This window comes from Pollicipes pollicipes, unplaced genomic scaffold, assembly GCF_011947565.3.
Source record: "Pollicipes pollicipes isolate AB1234 unplaced genomic scaffold, Ppol_2.1 Scaffold_6686;HRSCAF=7923_pilon_pilon_pilon, whole genome shotgun sequence".
Taxonomy (NCBI): Eukaryota; Metazoa; Arthropoda; class Thecostraca; order Pollicipedomorpha; family Pollicipedidae; genus Pollicipes; species Pollicipes pollicipes.
The window spans coordinates 31684927-31707553 of NW_023596921.1; the positions used below are offsets into that span (position 1 = coordinate 31684927).

The 22627-nt window shown below is 57.7% G+C and overlaps 1 protein-coding gene across 1 annotated transcript in view; it reads right to left on the reverse strand.

Annotated features, from left to right (window-relative positions):
* Nucleotides 1-635: 635 nt before the first annotated feature.
* The window catches only part of LOC119108185 (tyrosine-protein phosphatase 99A), a 66189-nt gene continuing 44197 nt past the window's right edge, over nucleotides 636-22627 (reverse strand). Inside the window, exons 12-23 of the mRNA XM_037231762.1 lie at nucleotides 18753-19030; nucleotides 18069-18265; nucleotides 15770-15898; nucleotides 12857-13020; nucleotides 11335-11441; nucleotides 9460-9641; nucleotides 8862-9033; nucleotides 4333-4451; nucleotides 3718-3861; nucleotides 3253-3392; nucleotides 2515-2650; nucleotides 636-1527 (exon numbers count right to left, since the gene is read on the reverse strand). Of these exons, the coding sequence (XP_037087657.1) occupies nucleotides 1375-1527; nucleotides 2515-2650; nucleotides 3253-3392; nucleotides 3718-3861; nucleotides 4333-4451; nucleotides 8862-9033; nucleotides 9460-9641; nucleotides 11335-11441; nucleotides 12857-13020; nucleotides 15770-15898; nucleotides 18069-18265; nucleotides 18753-19030 (1921 nt within the window). The 3' untranslated portion in view covers nucleotides 636-1374. The remainder of the gene's footprint in view (nucleotides 1528-2514; nucleotides 2651-3252; nucleotides 3393-3717; nucleotides 3862-4332; nucleotides 4452-8861; nucleotides 9034-9459; nucleotides 9642-11334; nucleotides 11442-12856; nucleotides 13021-15769; nucleotides 15899-18068; nucleotides 18266-18752; nucleotides 19031-22627) is intronic.

The window sequence follows — 22627 nt, forward strand, 5'->3', positions numbered from 1 at the left end:
ACTGTCGGTATCGAACATCGGCCACCGACCTGCTGATGCATTGATACACTGTCGGTATCGAACATCGGCCGCCGGCCTGCTGATGCACTGTCGGTATCGAACATCGGCCTCCGGCCTGCTGATGCACTGTCAGTACCAAACACCGGCCACCGGCTTGCTGATGCATTAATGCACTGTCTGTATCGAACATCGGCCACCGGCCTGCTGATGCATTGCTACACTGTCGTTATAGAACATCGGCCACCGGCCTGCTGATGCATTGATGCACTGTCGGTATCGAACATCGGCCGCCGGCCTGCTGATGCACTGTCAGTATCGAACATCGGCCACCGGCCTGCTGATGCATTGATGCACTGTCGGTATTGAACATCGGCCACCAGCCTGCTGATGCATTGATACACTGTCGGTATCGATCATCGGCCACCGGCCTGCTGATGCATTGATGCACTGTCGGTATCGAACATCGGCCGCCAGCCTGCTGATGCACTGTCGGTATCGAATATCGGCCGCCGGGCCTGCTGATGCACTGTCCGTATCGAACGCTGGTGTGGGTCGGCTGTGGGAAATGGTGCCGTGGCCACCTATATTTTTTGAAGTACATACTAAAACAAAAGTTGGGATTTAGATATGCAGCAATGACGAAAAAGTAACAACCGGCCGGCATCATTCACCGAAGCTACAAAGAAACAAAGCGAGAATGCTCACGCATGTCTGTCCCCTGCACTCATTACGAAACAAGGGAGTCCATAAATGTACATCTTATTTATAACAATTGACACGTACATCATACAAATCATAGTCTTACAGGGTGTAACAAATTACAAACACGAGAGACCAAGACAGTTTCATCTGCAAGATGTAGTAATCCGTGAAAACCAGTGGCCGACACACAGCTCAATCAAACCCCACCGCTCGAACTCATATGGCGAGAGCGTAACGATACGTGGTTTAAGTCAGTACTAGCTGTTTCCGTAACGGTGTGGTATGGCCATTAAGCGCAAGAAATCCGCAAGAGAATGTCCAGCACATGAAGATCAATGGCACATTAATTCACACAGGGCTCGAGTTGCTGCGGCGTTAAACAGCACAAATAATTGATATTCCAACTGATATGATGTTCCACATCAGTCAACGGATACGACACTGCTTGCTTGAAGTTCATACTCCCGGGCCACCGCTTGCATCCGGAAATCGCCAACGTGTCCGCAAAGGGCCTGCGTGGAGCTGATCACCGGCGAGATGGGATGGTACCAGTCGTCCGTGCCCCTGCCCTCGGCCTCACTCCGACTGCCGTCCTCACTGGAGCACGAGCATCACAGTGACTGGCGGCGGCGGTGGAGCGGCGGTGGCGGCGGCGGTGCGTCACCGCGGAGCTCACACAACCGCGCCGCTGACACCGCTCAGCCTGACTTCCAGCGAGCGGCGGTTCTGGCAGATGCTGGTGCACGAGTCGCTGCGGTACAGGCCGGCGCCCTCTCGCGCCGACAGCCATGCCTCCACCGCGTGGTACAGGTACAGGAACTCCCGCTGCCGGCAGCGATCGCCGCCGTTACCATGGGAACGGCCGGTGACCGCGGCTGCCGCCGACTCCGGAACCCGACGGCACGGCAACGCGTCCTGGCAAGGCTGCTCCCGCGGCGCGCTCGAGATTTTCTGACAGAGACCAAAGCTAGCCGGCTGCTCCAAATGTATCTGGGACCTCTTCATGATCACCTTCACAACGCATATTGTCCGCAAGATTGTACTGTGCGAAGTTGATTTGACGTCAAACGTCATTACGACCTTTTATAGACGATCTTATTTGACGTAACGATATCAAGATGTGGCGCTTATGTCAAGCTAAATTCTATTTTCATTTCACATTCAAATTCTATTGTAAATTTAATCAATGCTAAATTAAACACTGCCAGTTAGTTCCTTTCTCGTTTGAGAACAAATCGTGCTAGCCAATAAAACGAGGCATATATATATATATATATATATATATATATACATATATATATATATATATATATATATATATATATATATATATATATATGTATATAACACTGTGTCGTTAACGATGTGAGACGTGTCGGGTTTGAAACCTATCTTACCTCGCCTTGCTTTGGATAGAAGCATAACAATCGGAGGAGAAGCAATGCATTTCGGGGCGGAGCCAGCATTCCAATGTAAATGCTGCTTGATTTCATTCATGCTGTCGAAATGCTCGACTTCAAGCCCGATTACTGACCATCCTTGGCAAGAGGCAATGCGGTAAAGCCTACCTAAAAAGCTTCGTTCGGACGCTCGGTTTCAAGCCCGAATACCGACCAGTTATACACAGGAGCGATGCGGTACAGTCCACCCAGATAATCACGGCACCTTGTTCGAGCTCAAAACGGACCACGAGTCCTCTATATGAATGCGGATCCATCTAAGCCCATGGTAAGTACGCAGCTATAGCGGCCATGGCGTTGCATGCAGTGAACCAGAACACATGAACGCACACCTGGTGGAAGGTTTTCCTACCATGGTTTTCCAGATGCCTGGGCGCCTCTGGTGATACAGTTTGGCGTAGGTGAATATATCGAAACACCCCTCGTGCTGCAGCTGCCGGAGTACTGAGCTGAGCAGGCAGAAGCTGGCCCCCTCCGTGCCGCCGTACCTGAGCACGGAACGCGCTCGTGTCACGGCGTGGGCCACCAGAAGCCAGTCACGGCCGGCGGCCCAGGCATGTCAGTCTCGGCCGCCGGCATCTTTCTCCACTGAGGTGCTTCTTCCAGCATCTCGACATGGGGGCAAATCGCTTAAACACCCGCACACTCCTCGGGTAAGCAGCAGAATGCTGACAGTCAGGGGTGAAGCATTGTGTCTTTAGTAATAGCCCCTCTCCGGCCCAAACAATGCAGGTCTTCGAAACTTCAACGAATCTACGTAAAAACATTGGCAAAAGAGCAACATAGCTCGAGGCCGCATTAACTCCGAACATATCCCACCTCAACTCTTCGCAGCTCAGCCACTGGTGGCCACCATATTCCAGGACGCCCAGTGTTGCACCTCGTCCTCATAATTACTCAACGACCAAAACGACCGTAGATGTCGCGCTTCACAGCCGGTATGAACAGCACCGCTGGCAGCATTCATGCGCAGCACTCGCACACCAGGTGCTGGGTTGTAACCGCCACCGGCCAGCCGGGCGCATGAGAGCCCGGTCACCGCTGGGCTGTGGCCGCCACCGACCAGCAGGGCGCCTGAGAGCCCGGTCACCTGTCGATGACCAGCAGCGGCGTGCGCCGGTCTCCCTGGATCTCGGTGACGCCCAGCACGCCCTCGACCACCGAGTCGGTGGAGCACTCCTCCGGCCACAGTGGCAGGTGAACTATGCGCACGGTCACGTCATCCATGCCCTGAAACGGCGCCAGCGAGCTCCAGTCCACGACACGCACATCAGGCTGGCACACCTTGGCAGCATCAGAGCCCCGCACGCACCGGCCCGGCGAAATGGCAGGGACACCGCTCACTCTGTGGCGTCACTGACACCACGACACGCCGCCGTCAGAGCACGAGGGAAGGTGTGAGGCACCAGCCCCGACAGCGCGACAACGGAAGGTCACGGCAGATACTACATATGCTGCGACATAGCGCAGCGAGTACGCCTTGTTCCAACCCCCAATGCTCGTGGCTGCGACGTCTGAAGCGTTTATACGGTCTCGTGGGACCAGCGCCACTTACCTCTGTCGACTCCATGAGGAAGGAGCGGATGATCCACGAGGACTTATAGGTGGCGCTGCAGTCAGCACTCTCCGACATGTACCGAATTACAAAGCTCCGACCGTAAAGTTCTTCTTCCTCCAGCGGCCAGAAGACCCCGAAGTCCTGGCGGAGGAAGAGCTTAGTTGGCCTCTGAGCAACGTGATTAGCAACTGAAGTCATGACACAACTTAATAAGCGCGTAGTTTTATGCACAGGATAAACCCATAGCTGACATGGCATCTCATCCTTCATTTTGGATCAAAGCATCTAAAACTCGAAGAACTTAACATGAATCTTTAATACGAACGCGTTTATTTGTCCGGACATTCACTGTCTTACAGATATCACGTATGACTAATGCTTCTTAAGTTTCACTTAAGGGTGCCTGAGTCCCAAGATTTTGCCCTGAAGATTCCGAAATGTGACGAAATATTGTTGACTAGTCCTGTACGTGAGACACCTCCCTAAGTTGGTGGGTCGTGACCAGTGAGGAGGGATTGTGCTTACGCCCACGCTTTCTTATAACCGACACAGTCCCAGCGGCGGTAAGAACGGGCTACGCTACGCCCGAGATGCGCTGGCAGCTGGACCGACCTCGGGGGACAGACAGGTGACCGTGGTCACCCTGTGGTCCCACACCATCTGCCAGAAGTCCAGCACCGTGTTGGGCAGCGGGTGCTGGGTCAGAATGTACTCTTGCATCAGCCGGTAGCCTGCAAGCAGCAAGTACGCAATGAGTGGGCGCGGTCAACACCGGCTAAACGATGACCGAGACCAGCACACAGCGCGCACAGAGGTCAAGGCAGTCTGACGCTAAGAGAAGAGAAGCGCTGGGCGATCAGCGTCGCCGCCGGAGCTCAGCACATATATACGAGAGGGTAGCGGGACTGATATCAATGCCCACGAGCCTCACAAGGCGGCATGTCTTCCTAGTAGCCTCGGGTGCACAACACTGCAAAAATTGATTACTCTTGCTTAAATTGATTGATTAAATTGATGTTTACTCTTGCTTAAAATGATTGATTAAATTACTTAAATTGATAAGGCCAACGGAGGCGTGACGTCAATACTATTTCGGCCACTAAGTCCGTCCCAGTGGCTCAGTTGGTTAGAGCGCCTGCCTTCCAATCCGCCCACCCGTGGCGGGGTGGGTTCGAGTCGCTTTAGGGCGCTCGCTGCCCTTGACAGGTATGGCCTGTGGCCGGTGGCAGTGGTCGCGCTGAAGGTCAGTTGACGTCAGAGGGCAGTACGGACCGTGCCGAACAGTGCGGCGCGTAAAGCTTTCGCCACCAAATTCTGCCGTTGACATGGAATTGCGCGATCGGGTAGTAGGGGTCAGAGCTCACACAAGCACTGCTTAGCGTGAGCTCTGATCCCAGAGATCCATCCATTCAAAGGGTTCGGATCAAATCTTAAAAAAACTAACGGGAGGATGCCTCTTGCAACCATAAATACTCTGTAATCATCCGTAACGTTATTTTTATTCGTAATCGCCTTATAAATGACACTAAGCTCCAATACCACGTAGCGGAATGCTCACCCTAATGAACATTTATGTGTTAGATGCTCAGTGATCTACCACGTCTCACGGCATTGGGATCAGCAAGATCAGTGCGGTGGACTGGATCGCACAAAAATAAAAGTCAATTTAGCAACAGCGTCCTAAGGGAACCCTTTCTTGTCTTTGTCGTTGCCTTTCCTGTCACGTGTATTTCTTGCCGTGGTGCTCCCCTGCTCCTGAGTTCGATTAACCTGATACAATTTTCAGGGCGAGTTGAGTGGCAGCTCCCCTGCCACGCCTGTCCCCAAAGCGCCAATCGGCGCTGTCTGGTGCCGGGATCAGGCTCTGTGACAGCCAGATCAGTCCTCTCGAGGCGGCGCTCGTACCCCCCTACAGGAGCCGTTGTCTGGTACCGGGATCAGGCTCTGCGCCAGCCAGACCGGTCCTCTGGCGGTGACACCCGCACTCCTACGGGGACCAGGCTCTGTCCCAGCCAGACCGGTCCTCTGGCGGTGACACCCGCACTCCTACGGGGACCAGGCTCTGTCCCAGCCAGACCGGTCCTCTGGCGGTGACACCCGCACTCCTACGGGGACCAGGCTCTGTCCCAGCCAGACCGGTCCTCTGGCGGTGACACCCGCACATCCTACGGGGACCAGGCTCTGTCCCAGCCAGACCGGTCCTCTGGCGGTGACACCCGCACTCCTACGGGGACCAGGCTCTGTCCCAGCCAGACCGGGTCCTCTGGCGGTGACACACCCGCACTCCTACGGGGACCAGGCTCTGTCCCAGCCAGACCGGTCCTCTGGCGGTGACACCCGCACTCCTACGGGGACCAGGCTCTGTCCCAGCCAGACCGGTCCTCTGGCGGTGACACCCGCACTCCTACGGGGACCAGGCTCTGTCCCAGCCAGACCGGTCCTCTGGCGGTGACACCCGCACTCCTACGGGGACCAGGCTCTGTCCCAGCCAGACCGGTCCTCTGGCGGTGACACCCGCACTCCTACGGGGACCAGGCTCTGTCCCAGCCAGACCGGTCCTCTGGCGGTGACACCCGCACTCCTACGGGGACCAGGCTCTGTCCCAGCCAGACCGGTCCTCTGGCGGTGACACCCGCACTCCTACGGGGACCAGGCTCTGTCCCAGCCAGACCGGTCCTCTGGCGGTGACACCCGCACTCCTACGGGGACCAGGCTCTGTCCCAGCCAGACCGGTCCTCTGGCGGTGACACCCGCACTCCTACGGGGACCAGGCTCTGTCCCAGCCAGACCGGTCCTCTGGCGGCGGCACCCCCACCCATACGGAAGCCGCAGCTCATGTGTACAACACCCGGCCGGGCCTAGCCCGATCAATAGAGCGTGACCGTGCCGCGGCCGTCTCATCGCAGATGTGCGCCGCGCCACCGCCAGATGACAGAAAAACAAAGCTCGCCGCTACGGACCGCAGCCACTCAATGGGCCCCCGGGGACCGGCGGCTGCGGCGCGACTTTTAATTGCACCTACAGGACCGCCGGCCCGGCGGCTGCGGAGCGGCGCGGCGGACCGACCGCCGGGGCCGCCGGCGGCTCCGTCACACCGGCGGCTGCGGAGCGGCGCGGCGGGACCGACCGCCGGGGCCGCCGGCGGCTCCGTCACACCGGCTGCTGCGGAGCGGCGCGGCGGACAGACCGCCGGGGCCGCCGGCGGCTCCGTCACACCGGCGGCTGAGCGTCGGCACGGGGGCCGCCGGCGGCTCCGTCACACCGGCGGCTGAGCGTCGGCCCCGACGGACTCCGACGGCGAGCCGACCCGGCAGCTGGCTGTTGGGAGGATACACTCGCGGATTTCGTAAAGACAAACGAATTCCTCGCTTTCGGATGAGCTTGAGTGGAAAATGTGCTCAGCCATCCGTAGCTCAGCAGCCACGAAGCGTAAACGTGAGGCACAACACCAATCCTGGTACAGATGACCCGCTTAGGAGCTATATCAATACGGCCCGCGAGATGTACGCGTCACCAATGACGAACTACGACACCTATTGAGCCAGAAAATTAAGAGTTGCGACCCAGTTGTGATTTGCGGCCGATCAATCGCGTATTTGTCAGCCGATCACCAGACCAGTGGCTGGTGTTGATGATTTCAATGAAAAACTATCTAATCACGTGCAGGATTATAATGGGCATTACGAGATATGATATGAATGCGAGATATACATTGTGGTAATAAGATTTATGATATGCGTGACATACCATTGCTTGTACAATCTATAGTATACTATTACCATGTAACTGTTATTTGTGCTAAATAACTCGACATCGCTGATTCTTTATTGTTGACTTGCCCTCATTTTGAGTGTGTACTTTGCAGACCCATTGTAGATGCGTTTGTGCTTTTTAGTTTTCCGGCTCTATGAGGTCAAGGTTCTCATGTAGAGTAAACGACCTTCCATACACAAGGAGGTGCCGGTATATTAGCACTACAGTGTCGTTTTATCTGCACCTCCTGGTACATTGCAGGCCGTTAACTCCACATACCAGCTTTGAACTCATTAATACCTGATGGCATTCACAAATTCGTAATATTGCGATTATGAATAACATTCACAATGCCATAGCTGTATCAAGTACTTTTACCTTTAAATGAATTAACATTATAGGCAAAATGGTGATCTGTGATGCCTCCGTGCCGCATTTTTGTTCGTTTGAATAACGCAAATTTGGCTTGCCATGTTGCGGGCCTGGTTGATCTTGTTCATTGTTGCCACCGCTACATTCGACGGCGGTGGACAAATATAACGTTTGACTGATTAGCCGCCACTCAAGGCGATGGATTTTGTCATGCCGTAACGCGAGCCCAGTTCTATATCTGGACGTGGACCATGAGCCAGCAATAACCTACATTTGGCAAGAACAAAGCACTTTGAAACCACAGCTTCGTATTCTCAGAGTGCTGCAGCTAGAAACCAGAGCCGGACACATTGGCTGGCTCACGGACCCTGGGGCATTGCGCACTACCACCACTGAGTAATCCACAGCCTGCGATGCCTGTCGGCGCGGCAGCTCACTGAAGAGCCGACATGTGGCCTTGAACCAACAATGACCATCCCGGCGGTGAAGTCTGCGGCATTCAGCGGCTGAGCTCCCATGCATTGTCGGCAGCTCAATGACAGCCCTTTTGCAGAAGTGGTCCCGGGATTCTTGGGAGCGATATTTCTGGAATACATAAGCTCCGGCATCGCGGCGGCCATACATTCAGAGGGCTGTCCGACTATGAAGACGGCTCATCCTGTGATGGGTGGATGTGACCTTGGCGGGCCAAGGCCAATCGAGTGTACCGAAACAGCTCCTGTCTTGGAAATAATAAATCCCCCCTAGCGAGTGAGGTGGCACCCCCTGCGCATCATACTTTCCGAAACACGCGACCAACAGTAAAACCCAGACAACGACGCACACAATTAAGGCCCTCGTCGAAGGCCCTCGTCAGTTATTTCGCCAGCTACCAGACTGGCACGTTTGGTCGTCAGTTGTAACTCGCCAGCTACCAGACTGGCATGCTTGGTCGTCAGTTGTAACTCGCCAGCTGCCAGACTGGCGTGTTTGACTGACCTGGGGCCGACGCTGCGTCTGAGTGTGTGTTACGTCACCTGGCAGCCAGGATGCGTTGATGTAGTCGGCGCCCTCCAGACCCGAGTCGGGTCGCAGCCGCACCCGCGACGTCTCCATCGGGATGTAGCTGAGGCTGCGGTTCTTGGCCTCGTTGCACGGCTTGGCCGCCGACACCACCATGTACTGGCGCGCCTCCAGGGCGATGGCGTGCTGCGGCGACACGGACATCGGCGTCACAGGACGACACGCAGAGCGTGACGCATGAAACGTGACGCTCGGAAGGTAGGCTGACGGTGCAGAACGCGTATCCGATCGATTCATGATAACGGAGCGTCGCAGCTCCTGAACAAACGAAACGACGGGACTAGGAAGTGCAGAACAGAAATGAGGAGAGAGAGAGAGAGAGAGAGAGAGAGAGAGAGAGAGAGAGAGAGAGAGAGAGAGAGAGAGAGAGAGAGAGAGAGAGAGGAGAGAGAGAGAGAGAGAGAGAGAGAGAGAGAGAGAGAGAGAGAGAGAGAGAGAGAGAGAGAGAGAGAGAGAGAGAGAGAGAGAGCCGGACAGAGAAGCCGGACAGCCGGACGCCGGACAGCCGGACAGCCGGACGGCCGGACAGCCGGACAGCCGGCTGAAGCTGACCTTGTACTGGTTCTCGGCGGCCGGATACGGGAAGCTGCCCCGGCAGCCGTCCTGCAGCTGCTCTATGTAGTGGTGGGCATCGTTTCGAGGCACGAGCGTCTCTCCGGCCGTGACGCGCTCCAAAAGACAGTCGTGCAGGAACGAGTACTCGTCCACCGTGGTGAGCAGGTACGGACACTGGCCTGCCGCACGAAACAGCCGTGGACGGACGAGCACTGGACACGACGCGACAGCTAGAGGACACACGCAGCTGCTGCGGAGTGGTTATCGGGTGTACTGCGTCACGGAGAAATGCACAGCACTCTATACTATTGACGTGAAGAAAGCTCCTAACACATCACGTATCAACCAGCATTCGACAATGAATTTTAAATCGGAAACATTTTTTGGGGTAAAATTGAGCAAGTGTCATTTGTTTGTGTTGTTATAACGTGTTGATGTTCTAGCGTATAAATCACATTTTCATGTTATCTGCAGCATGAGATCATTGCGATGTGAGACATTTTCATCCACTGCTGGCAGGATGTGGAGGTAAACACAACAACATTTTGATATGTAGTTTCGGGCCAAGGGCGTAGTTTTGTAAAATGAGCTGGGGTAGTTTAGATGGGTTTGGGGCTGAGCGGTGAAAAATTGCGCAACCTACCGATAAATATGCCAAAGACGGGTTTCTCCCCAGAGTAGACCCACCATTTTCTCAGAGTTGAGGGAAAGGTTGGAGCCCCAAATGAATAAGAAACTACGCTCCTGTTCATGGTACCAGGTTGATGACAGGGCCCATCAAATTGCTTGAAAAGACCCGTTTCACTGAAAACCCACCAGTTTTCTTGAACAAATATTGTGTACATCATTTGCCTGACATTCAATAACACGGCACGTGAACAAATTGCTGGTAACTATACTCACCAGCTTTGTGAAGCCGCATTGAAATTCGGTGAAGCGGCATGTGAATTATTCAGCAGCTTAGGTGCGCGTTATTGCGCCGCGATCCACGCAGAGCGTTCGGATCCGGGCCGCCCGTTCGGCATTCAATCACCATACATTACGCGCATTGCCGGCTCGATGCCGTGATAACAGTGCGCGCTCCGTGTCAGGAGCGCAGTCCCCCGAGGCGGCGGGCGCGGTCGGCACCGCTGCGCCTGCGCGGCGCGGGCGTTAGACGAGGTCACGACGGCGGTCAAGGAGGCGGAATGTCCACCCGGTTGCGGCGTTTTATGTCCGCTTGTCCTGGATACGCGCGTGTCAGGTGTCCGAATTTGTCCTGTTGGATTTTTCGCTCGGTATTTCTTGGGCATTACGTGTGTGTGGTCAAACAAGACGTCTGAGCTTAATCTAAAATTCGAAGCATGCGAAATGACGTTTTCCTTGCTCAGCTTCCGCACATCGCATCGTTTCGTTTGATGATCATACATTCCGCACATATTCAGTAACCAACCTAAACAAATAAATGGCAAATGGGCTTTTCATGATCTTCCCATCCTTAGATTGATGCTTTACTATTTGCCTCTAGATTGCTAGATTGCCCGCTAGATTGATGCCTCTCTAGCTTTACAGCAAGTGAGCCTAAGATCAGGCTAAAAGGAGCCTCAGGGTCAAAATGTAAAGATATCTAACACAATTCTGCATTCATGAGGCACGACAATGATATTAGCGTATGCGAGCACTGCATATGAAGATCAAGCGACTAATTTTACCAATGCCCAAATATCACTCCGTGACGACATACGCCACACCGGTGTACATTTTGATTTCTTCATCCAGGAGGCGTGCCGGCAATCTGCACACACATGTCCCCTCGTTTGTCTCAGCATGCAGGATGCGGCTGAGCCTCACGCCGTCCACCAGGTGGCGCGCGGAGCTCGCGCGCCAACTCACCGATAACGTGCTGCCAGTAGGAGTACACCCCCAGCTCCGCCCGGTACTTGAGCTGGGTGAGCAGGGAGACCAGCCCCACGTACAATCCAGCGGCGCAGTACGAGGTGCTGCAGCACGACAGGACACAGGCCCAGCGGATCAGCACGCTTCCCTCAGGGGAACATTTGCATGCCACAGGAAGTGCTTTAAACTCCTGGGAGCTTCGAGGAAGCACTCTGAAGAAGGTATGGTATTGATCACTTGATATTCATCCGCACCGGTTGGGATGGTGGGGTCTCAGCTCGAGTTCAGTCTGCAAAAGTCTGTAATTGGCTAAAGTTTCAGACCAATTTAGAAGCGACATGACGGCGCTTCCGCTCGCGTATTGTCCTGTTCCAGTGACGCAAACATCCTATTTGTAATCCAGCTTTGCGTTGGAATCTCACGTTAACTTCTACTTTCTCTTTTAATGCAACGAGACACCTCCCAACAGCGCGGCTCTTCACTCCCCACCCATAAGTGCTTTCCACAGGTCAGCGATTGGACACGTGTTCTACAGCATAACCCCTCCACACACGTAACACGTTCTGGACGGCCCGCCACGCCCCGTGCCGGCATCGCAGCGAGCCCTTCAGAGCAAACGGCCCTCATGTGCGGCCAATGTGCACTAGCCAGCGGGCGCATCTCTCGCCGCACCGCGCATCGCACGGCTGCCCAGGCGCACCTGAATCCCAATAAGCCGGCGGTAATACCGCTCTAACGAGTCTCGGCCGCCAAATGACAGGTCGCTGCTGCCAACGAGCCTCCACGCCCGATAAAGCGGCGCTATGGTCCCCCTGGGGGGGCCTGGGGGGGGGGGGTACCGCGCCAGTACCGCCGCGCCGCCCGAGAGAGCGGTCGCGTCGCTGGCCGCGCCGCTCTGGTTCCACCGGCGCATAATGCGGCGCCGGACGGCTGCGCTAATGAAGCGAAAATGGCGCGACGCCAGTGAAGAAACGCGAAGCCGCAAATATTGCAGTTGCGCCAGTAGTCGTGCTGAGCAGCGTATCAACCTGCGTTTGTCAGACAACACTGCGGCATCCTATCATCGACGATAACCGGGCTGATTAGACCAGAAGCTCGGCCACGGGACGATCGGTTGTGGCAAGAGGGGTGAATGGATCTGGGTGGAATCGAAGTGTTTGATGCTTTTTCGCCATACGGCGCTTACAGCGTAACATTCAGTTCCGCCAGGGTTGGAGAAAACTTGCCTCCCATCCTGCCCCTTCTTCTGGAGTCCTTGAACCAAAACGCCTAGCTAGCAAATGTCCAAATGTCCAAAAGTCCAAATGTCGTAAACCATTTCACACAGTCAACGTTCGCAGCATTCACGACATAAGCACACTCGCATTTAGATGTCGGAAGGTGGTCGTGCGACACCAAAGCCATGTTGGTCCTGACATGATCCTTCACATTCCTGACATGGTCCTTCACCGTCACTACAATTCGTCGTTCATACACTGACCAGACAGGCCGTTGCAGCATCCACGAGCTTGACACTCACGCAGAGATGAAAAGAACAGGAGCGTTGGACGCGCTCTCATGCTGAAGCGTCCGCTGCACAAAGTCCAGTAGCGGCAGTGTGTCCTCGGGAAGGCCGAACTCTGGCCAGTATGTGTACTGGAAGAAGTTGACTCCCCTTTCCTTCTTGCTCCTGCTTGATTTACTCTGGAAACATGGCAGAAATAGCCTGTCGAACCCTAGGTTATCACCTAAGTGTCAAGTTCAGCACCCGTGCTGGCGAGAACGAGTGGTTTACAACTCAGCTCAATTCAACTTACGAGAACACTCGTCTTTTTAGTCGGCCTCTTTAGCCAGAGTATCAACAACACCACATCCACCCGGCACCACTTGAGCCGAGGCCATTACACGGGGCGCATTTGGAGGCAGTTCCAGCGCACTGAGACGTCGTAACGGCGCGGCGGCGCGTCCGGAGCCGGCCGCCCGGCCGTCCCGGCGCCGTTCCGGAGCGCGTCAGCGCCGCCCATGAACTGGGCCGACCGCCGACCATGTGTTTGTCCGCCGGCGAGCCGCGCCGGCCACCGCCCCAATGGATCCCCGGGGCCGGACGAGCCGGGCCGGGCGGGCGCGCGCGTCCCCGGGCGCCGGCCAAAGTGGCGCAGGTCCGGCGCGACCGGCCGTGTACACAGGCCCCGGCGCGGCGCGACCTCGCTCCGCCGGACCAGGGACGGGGACAGTGCGGCGTGGCAACAGCCAACCCGCCGACCGGCCGGCCGTCGGCCCGCCGGAGCTGCAGCGTCGTCCGATGTCGGCTAGGAGTGTGGATGACACGGTTTGCAGCAGATGCTGCACGTGGACCGTGTCGGTAGCAGGCGGGTGATTATGCCTCGTCTAAGGCGGCGTTGGGTTGCTGAGTCGGAGAGCCTTTTGTTTGTCCGCAGTGAGACTGATATGGCTGGCAAATCGGAGCAGATCGACAAAAAGGTGCCATTTCCCATACGGTGTTTTCCATTTCCCGAGTCCCCTCCGTGACATTACGCAACGCATTACCGTATTTGCTGCCGCGGCGTATGAATAAGCAATGCGCCATTTTCACAACAATGGTCTGCATCTTTTATCACTGCTACGCCTGTGATAAAATGCGCCGGGTGTTTGTCGTGTGTCCATTGTGCTCATAAAATGCTGCATGACGGTAAGATGGCGTGACAGGCATCGGTATTTCACGTGCCTTGATTTGTGTGACCCCATTCAAATGTGCTTATGAGGGCCCGTGATATCAGACTTACACTCCATCCAAAGATGGAGAGTGCTGAGGAATGCTACCGTAGCGACACTGCCACATAGGTGATCTTCCAACGGAAAAATGGTGAAATTATGACTGTTTTACCACGGCATATGCGTTGTGAATCGTACACATGCCATGCCGTATTCCCTACCCATGTTCCGTCGCGGTAATCCAGCGGCAAGAGACATCCCAAGTGGGCGCGACCGCTGCTAACACCATCTTTACACATTTACACGACACAACACTTTATCACGTATGCATGGGTGATTGGACCAGTGGGGCATCCCAGTCGCAGAATCGGCCCCGAGGCGGCCTCGGTCCCCGGCTCCCGACGATACTGCAGTCCATGGCCGTTGTGGCAGGTCAGCGCCGGAGTTAGACCAGCGGCAGATCAGCGGCAGACCAGCGGCAGACCAGCGGCAGACCAGCGGCAGACCAGCGGCAGACCAGCGGCAGACCGGCGCAGACCAGCGGCGGACCAGCGCCAGACCAGCGCCAGACCAGCGGCCCCGGCCACTTCCAGCTGAGCGAGCCGAGCAGCGCACACCCGCCAGCCGGCTGTTCTGGCAGCCTGCGTCTTCGGCAGCCACCGCGCCGAGAGCCTGTTCCGCTCCCGGGGTCGTGGTCCGTCAGGTCGGCCCGGTCCGGGGACCGTGGTTCCGTCAGGACGGCCTGGTCCGGGGGCCGTGGTTCCGTCAGGACGGCCCGGTCCGAGGACCGTGGTTCCGTCAGGACGGCCCGGTCCGGGGGCCGTGGTTCCGTCAGGACGGCCTGGTCCGGGGACCGTGGTTCCGTCAGGACGGCCTGGTCCGGGGCCGTGGATCCGTCAAGACGGCCTGGTCCGGGGGCCGTGGATCCGTCAGACGGCCCGGTCCGCGGCGGCCGTGGTTCCGTCAGGACGGCCCGGTCCTCCGGGGGCCGTGGTTCCGTCAGGGCGGCACGGTCCGGAGACCGTGGTTCCGTCAGGACGGCCTGGTCCGGGAGCCGTGGATCCGTCAAGACGGCCTGGTCCGGGGGCCGTGGATCCGTCAAGACGGCCTGGCCCGGGGGCCGTGGTTCCGTCAGGTCGGCCCGGTCCGCGGCGGCCGTGCGCGGCGCCCGGCGGCGGCCGTGCAGGCGATTGCAGAGTCTGTGTCACGACCCCCGCGGCCCTATACACCGATCGCTAATGCTCTGCACATGGCTGAATACCGCCGCATGCAATCATGACGTGCACTTTGCCGGCGTCGCGTGCCCGAAATGCATTACGAGGGCCGGGTGATCGTGAATCATTGCGTCCGATCGCCGGACCTGAATTCGATTAACCTCGAGACATGTCGCAGAATTCAGCGTGACCGGGGCGGCTGATGTGCTTAAACGAGTGATGCCGGCGTGCTTGGGGTAGCGGCACGCCCTGCTGCCGGGCCGTTGTCACGCAATGTTTCCAAAATGTCGGAGTAGAGGTTTTGTGGAAGGCGCGAGCTCCAAGCGGCCCTGGCTGTTGTCCAAGGAACCAAATCCCTCCGGGTATTGAGACTACTTTTACGCCGGTAAAATTGCATTTTGCCGGTCCGGACTGAAATAAAATCGATGACTGGATTCATTGAGTGACTCTCCCGTAAGCCCCGACGCGGCAAATGGAAAACTTGGCCCGTTATAAAGTCCAGGAGCATGGCACGGCGGCAGGCGTACCTTTAGCTTTGATACGACCAGCTTCCGGACGCAGCAGGCGGCCAGCGGCAGCTCCTCGCGGTGTTCCACCTGAAGGTCGCCGAAAGGTCGTTGCGCCCCTCGCTCGGGCCAGAGCCGGCCGCCTTTCGGCTGCAACAGACGCCGCGCCGTCACTGGACGGAAGCGACGGGACGGACGAATGACAGGCGATGCAGGAGGACGTGTGCACGCCTCTGGCACGCACGCCTCTGCAAAACAACATCATGCGTGGTGCGATGTCGTGGGAGACTTTGACAAGGATGGAGCTGCGTGAGACGCTTGTCTGGGAAGACGAGTTCACGTGGAGCGCAAGAGTAAGCTCCCTGTGCAGCATGATGCGCTATGTGAGCATGCATAATTTTATGCGCGAGCCACAGCCACTGATAATCCAACATCGTCCACTCCCAGTGAAATGAAGCAGTCAGCCTCACTGTGGGCGTCCGAAGTAAGTGGCACAGTATTTATGCCACCGACTGAGCCTAGCTTCAAAGGCATTGTATGTGGCCTAAAGGGATCGTGGCGAATTATTCAAATACCTGCGGCGGCTTTGATTTAAGTCGGCGGATAAGTGCGAAGCCCGCTACGCATCGGCAGCCAGCATAAACCTTCTTTACGATGCACCGAAGTGGTGACCGGCCTCATTCTGTGCTGGAAAACGGATCTCAGTGCTGGAGACACTTTTGAAAAGACTGAATGCCACCGCAAATTCCCAAGTCGGTGTTGATAACACATCGCCACAGTGCGAGGCGGCTTTTTGTCGTGACGGCTGCATCAGGACTAGCCGTCTAGCCTTTGTGTCTGGCCAGTTCCATCCCACCATGTTTTCCGCAGACAGGCTGCACTCAGTGACGTCTGGCTTTAAAAAGTGGTCCCAAATCCTCAGTGAGCGTATTCCTTACGACAGCCTTAAACGACGCAGTGATGCAGACGCACACTTTTTGTATTTTTCAATATTTAAACCCCGTTTTAAATCACATATGATCAGATGCAATATGTTTTGCTTGCCTGGATGAGGTGGGAGCTCGAAACGCTCCCTCGGCGGCCGGCACCGATAATCTCATCGCTAGGTTGTCGGAACTCTAGGCAAACGTGTTACAAAACCACCCCGCACGCTCCCTCCTCTATAGCAGCGGGTAAAAATTCAGGCAGAGACAAAAATAATAGCGAAAGCATTGCTGTCATCGCCATCATATGACGTCATTTACTGCGCTTTGGTTTAAGTGATTCTCTGTTGAGTCGATGCCACTGATGCTTCGTCCACCATATATTATCACCCTGCAGACACCACAGGTGTTGGGTCGTCTGCGTCATCCGCTTCGTGCAACTTAGATCAAAGATGTATCTATTTTTGGCAGGCATTCCGTCAAAGGCTCACGAACCTAAAATATGTCACAAGGAAATGTGGCTCACGTATTCGTAACGCAAAACTAGCAGACATCAGTGCAGCACGTGTTTCTGAACCTAATCTTAGCCTGCAACATGACATATTAAGCGATTCAGTTGCAAATCATCGTTGCTTACATAATGCCATTTCTGGTCCGCATTAATAACGGTCGTTCTGGGGCAATGGGAGAGAGGCCTGAGCGTCATGCCATTGCCACCTGCACTGACTAAGGCCCGCGTCACGGGCAGCCACGGGCGTCACCTCACTCCCACCCAGCACCAGTCCACCCGGTCCTCCCGGCCCTCCCGACCCTCCCGGTGCGCCCAGTCTTCCCATTCCCCGACGCGTTCAATCCACTCAATCCACCCAGTCCTCCCAACCCTCCCGGTCCTCCCGACACCCCGGACCTCCCGACCCTCCGGGTCCTCCCCACCCTCCCGGTCCTCCCGACCCTCCGGGTCCTCCCGACCCTCCCGGTCCTCCCGACACCCCGGACCTCCCGATCCTCCGGGTCCTCCCAACCCTCCCGGTCCTCCCGACCCCCGGTCCTCCTGACCCTCCGGGTCCTCCCGACCCTCCCGGTCCTCCCGACCCTCCCGGTCCTCTCGGTGCGCCGGGTCTTCTCATTCCCCCGGTGCGCCCAGTCCACCCGATCTACCCGGTCTTCCTAGCTTTTCTGGTGTGCCCGGTCCTCCCAGTCCCCCCGGTGCGCTCCGTCCACTCAGTCCACTTGGTGCGCCCAGTCCACTCGGTCTATCCAGTGCGCCCGTTCCACTCGGTCCACCCGGTGCACCCGGTGCGGCCAGTGCCCCTCCCCCAGTCCCCCCGGTCCCCCAGGTCGGGCAGCCTGGCCGGTGGACGCCACCGGTACATGCCTGCCGAGCCAGCGCCGCGTACCTCGAGCGTCCCGATGAGCACCAGCGTGGTGACGCCCTGCTCCCAGACCAGCCGCCAGAGGGCGTCGTGGCTGGCCGCGCTCGGCCGGTCGGTGACGATGAAGGCGCGCGCGCGCTGGTACCCGTCCACGTAGTAGGCGGCCGGAGTCGGCCGGTGGCGGTACAGGCGGGACGTGATCGGCACGCGTGTCGAGTAATCTGTGGCAGGCGCCAGACGTCAAGATCGGAGCGTGCCGCTGCATCAGCGGCGTGCGATAAACACGCCTGTTTAGCTTATGTGGCTGTTAGAGGATGGATGCTGGACCTCACATGAGGGGAACCAGTACCCTCCGTGCCAGCCATTGCGGGTTATTTCGCAATAGTAGCCTGATGTATGTGCACTAAAGCGTTATGGAACAGCATCCTTGGTTGCCAGTCCGGAACACGCATGAGTTTTGGGATTCAAGGAACGTATGAAAACGAATAGACGCGTCGAGCCTTCGTCTCAAGCCTAGCTGCCTAAGCGTTGATATGACACGTGCGATCGACATTTCACCACACTCGTGAAGCACGCCAGGATATCAAACCACGTCGTACATTCATTGCCACACAGGTGCCACACTGTTCACATTAATCGGGGCTAGCGATCGTGCACCACATTTCAATGAAAACGCATCTTACTATTCACGCCTTAAGGAGCACTCACAACTCCCCGTCGAGGCATCGCTGGCCGCTGTCTGTCCGTTCTTCTGCGCGGCGCCACTAGTCCGTGCGTCGTCCGCCAGGGGCGCTGCCATCTGCAGCATCTCCCACTCGCGCCGGAAGCCGTCGTCGGCGTCGGCGTGCTGCTGCCGCACATGCTGCGAGAACAGGTGGGACGGCACCGCCTCGTGGGCAGGCGCGCCCCAGCCGGACAGGACCGAGCCGGCCACCGACGCCGCCATCTTGTCGGCCGTTTCGGCCGGGTAGCGTTTCTGGCGCCGCCTGGTGGCGGCGAGACACAACGACGGGTCAGCCTGGGGGTAGTGCGGGGTCGCTCATCGCCACCAAGCGGTCTTACGCAGGTCTCACACTGGGGGAGGGGGAGAGAACGTCTGAAATGGCGAATGGGTGAAACCAATTCGTGAGGATAATCAAATCTCCCCGGGCATCAAGTAGGACTGAAATAATGCAGTGTAGGTCATACCATCTCACTCTTTGTTTTCCTATGCTATCCCTGATAATAAATTGGTGAACTAGTCTTCCTGTTCGACGTACAATGTGGATAACATCAGGGAGGCTGCCTCCATGTTATATGCGCTCATTTGAGCATCACTCCCCTTAGCACATGCCTAACCCTTAGCTATTTAATTCGCCTCTGCTGAGCTGTGAGTGCGCTCAATTCAACCGCCATCTACATCCTTCGTCAGGCCACAATGTTGCCTTGGGAAAAGATTACAATGTATTTGTTATCCTGCCGGTGTTTGCCATATTTTGCATGTCAAGGTGAATGCCGTCAGATTGAAGTGTTTGAACCGGTTACACCAATATTTACGCCGCGGTCAACGGCGCCGTGACGGAAAATAGACCCACGACGACAACTATTTTCTGCCGGAGCCGCTGTGACCTGACTCGAATCAGAAAGCAGGTCACGTCACCACCACACGGCAGTCGGCGGCATCAGACAGTGCCTAATGCGCCGCTCCCCTGAGGTCATCATAAACTTTCCTGAATGAGTTCACCTCGCTCTGCACATTTCCGTGTTCCCGTCTCTCCGTCCTGCCGCGGGGCTCTCCGATCCGGAGCTGGCCACAATTACAGCGGAGCTTTCCCGAGCCCGCCTCCGGTCACAGCGCCGGCTGCAAAGCGGCTGGCAACAACTGGCGGCGCTCACCCGAGCCCGCGTCCGGTCACAGCGCCGGCTGCAGAGAGGCTGGCAACAACTGGCGGCGCTCACCCGAGCCCGCGTCCGGTCACAGCGCCGGCTGCAGAGCGGCTGGCAACAACTGGTGGCGCTCACCCGAGCCCGCCTCCGGTCACAGCGCCGGCTGCAGAGCAGCTGGCAACAACTGGCGGCGCTCACCCGAGCCCGCCTCCGGTCACAACGCCGGCTGCAGAGTGGTCTTTCTGTCGCTCGCGGCTCCAGAAAGCCCTGCTTAGCACGGCCTCGCTGGTGAGCTCTTCACGGTCCGGCGGTCGACCAAAGCTTCAGGCGGCGCCGGGGCCGGGACAGTGCGCTGCGGGGCCGGGGCCGGGACAGTGAGCTGCGGGGCCGGGGCCGGGACAGTGAGCTGCGGGGCCGGGGCCAGGACAGTGCGCTGCGGGGCCGGGACCGGGACAGTGCGCTGCGGGGCCGGGGCCGGGACAGTGCGTTGCGGGGCCGGGACCGGGACAGTGCGCTGCGGGGCCGGGGCCAGGACAGTGCGCTGCGGGCCCGGGACCAGAGCGGTGAGCCGTGGGGCCGGGGCCGGGACGATGAGCCGCGGGACCGGGGCCGGGACGGTGAACAGCGGGACCGGGGCCGGGGCGATGAGCCAAGGAACCGGGACCGGGGCCGGGACGGTGAACAGCGGGACCGGGGCCGGGGCGATGAGCCAAGGGACCGGGGCCTGGGCAGTGAGCCAAGGGACCGGGGCCGGGACGGTGAACAGCGGGACCGGGGCCGGGGCGATGAGCCAAGGAACCGGGGCCTGGGCAGTGAGCCAAGGGACCGGGGCCGGGACGGTGAGTCGCGGTACCGGGGCCGGGGCGATGAGCCAAGGGACCGGGGCCGGGGCGGTGAGCTGCGGGCTGGGGCCAGGGCGGCGAGCCGTGGGGCGGGGGCGGGGGCCGGGGCCGGGCCAGGGCGGTGAGTCGGAGAGCCGGGGCCGGGCCGGGGTCGCCGTACGAGCCGCACTCGGCCGGTCGTTGCCGGCGCCGACAGCGGCCGCCGATGCGGCTGGCCGTGTCGCGCCGGCGCCGCCGCCATCAGCCGCTAACGGCCGGCGCCGCGGCCGGCCGTAAATTAACGCCGCGCGGACGGCCGGGGCCGGACATGGCACGGGCCGGGCCGGGCCGGGCCCCCAGCCAACAGAGACGGTCGTGTTGCTCTGCAGGGGTACGCGCGTCGGTCTGCGGCGTCAGTTGCCATACCCGGGCGTTACAGCCCCGACGGAGGTAGCCAACGAGCTTGCCGTGTCAAACTCCGACGTATGTACTGTGCTATGTTGCTGGCTATGTATACCATGGGATGGTTAGAACCTCCCAGTCTTCTAGGGAGGCTCGAACCTTCCTGCTCTGCTACTATGCTCTGGGCTCCAATTTATAAGACGTGAATTTAACTTTTGGCTATCGTTTTTCTATAAAACCTTGATTTCATCCCCTAATTTCTTTAGAACCGCTAAATGCAAATATTTAAAACAATTAACATTAACCATGTTGCACGTCCCCTTATTCTGAAAAGGCTCCATCTCGATACCAAAATTAAGTACTTCAGGCCTTCAACAAGTCAACAGGTTTTCATTTACGCAGAATTCAGAGCGCGGCACGTCTGTGAATACGTGCTCGGGGCGAGTCTTTGTCAGGGCAAGTCGTTGTCGGAAACACAATGCTATACATACCAAGGCCATGCTCTCTCCACTCGCATCAAAAGCCCGTTTCTGATTCGACGTCGCTCATGCGCTAAATCGTTCGCCTTTCGAGCTTTGCAGCGCCGCTCGGGCAGCCGCGGCTGGCCCGGGCCATCGCTCTCCGCGCGGCCGTGAGCGGCGTTTGCGCTGACGTGTTTTTATGGGCGTCGCTCTGGCGGCCGGCCGGAATGGATGGTCAGCCGCGGGCCGATGGCAGGTCACAGTTAGGCGACACCGGCGGCCCCGGCCGGCGAAGTGGGCGGCCGCCGGCCGGAGACGCCCGGCCGGCCGGCGGCGCCGCCCGGCTAGGTCAGGCCCGCCGGCCGGCCGCCGGTGCGCCCGCCCAGGTCAGGTCCTGCCTGCCGGTGGCGGTACTAGCGGCCCGCCGCTGCGGCCACCGCTGCAGCCACCGCTGGTGCCGCCGCTGATGCAGCGTTAGTGGCGAACAGGAAAATGGTGCTAGTGGTCATTTCGGAAAAAGGGGATGGAACGACGGCACTCGAGGAGGGGAGGGGAAGTCATCTTGGATTTAAACGTTCTGAAAGGTAAAGCATCGCATTCGTTTTAGCACCGCTAACATGTGCGTTGAAGAAAGATAAGGAAGTGGAATTACTTTCAACATCCTGTTTTCAACGGGTATAGCGCAGGCATCCCTAGGCTGGAAGTGATGACCGCTTCCTTGTTAATTATGTAATTGCCAAAAGATTTTAAACTGCCGCAAAAACTGGCATGTGTCTGTCTTAATGTGATAGCGCTGTTATGACCTGCAATCACAGCCCACGACCTGTCCTAATTCCGTGATTTAGTTGATGTTTCTCACGCTCTTCAGCGACAAAACAGCTTCAACATCCCTTCCTCCTTTCTTGGTCGAAAGCGCGTGAGGGTGGTGCCTGGCGCGCAACATGCTGACTTCCTGAGCGGCTTGGCGGCCTTTGAGAATTCATCAAGCTATTATTCGCCGGTGCCGGGCTGCAAATAGTTGGCAGCCCGCCAT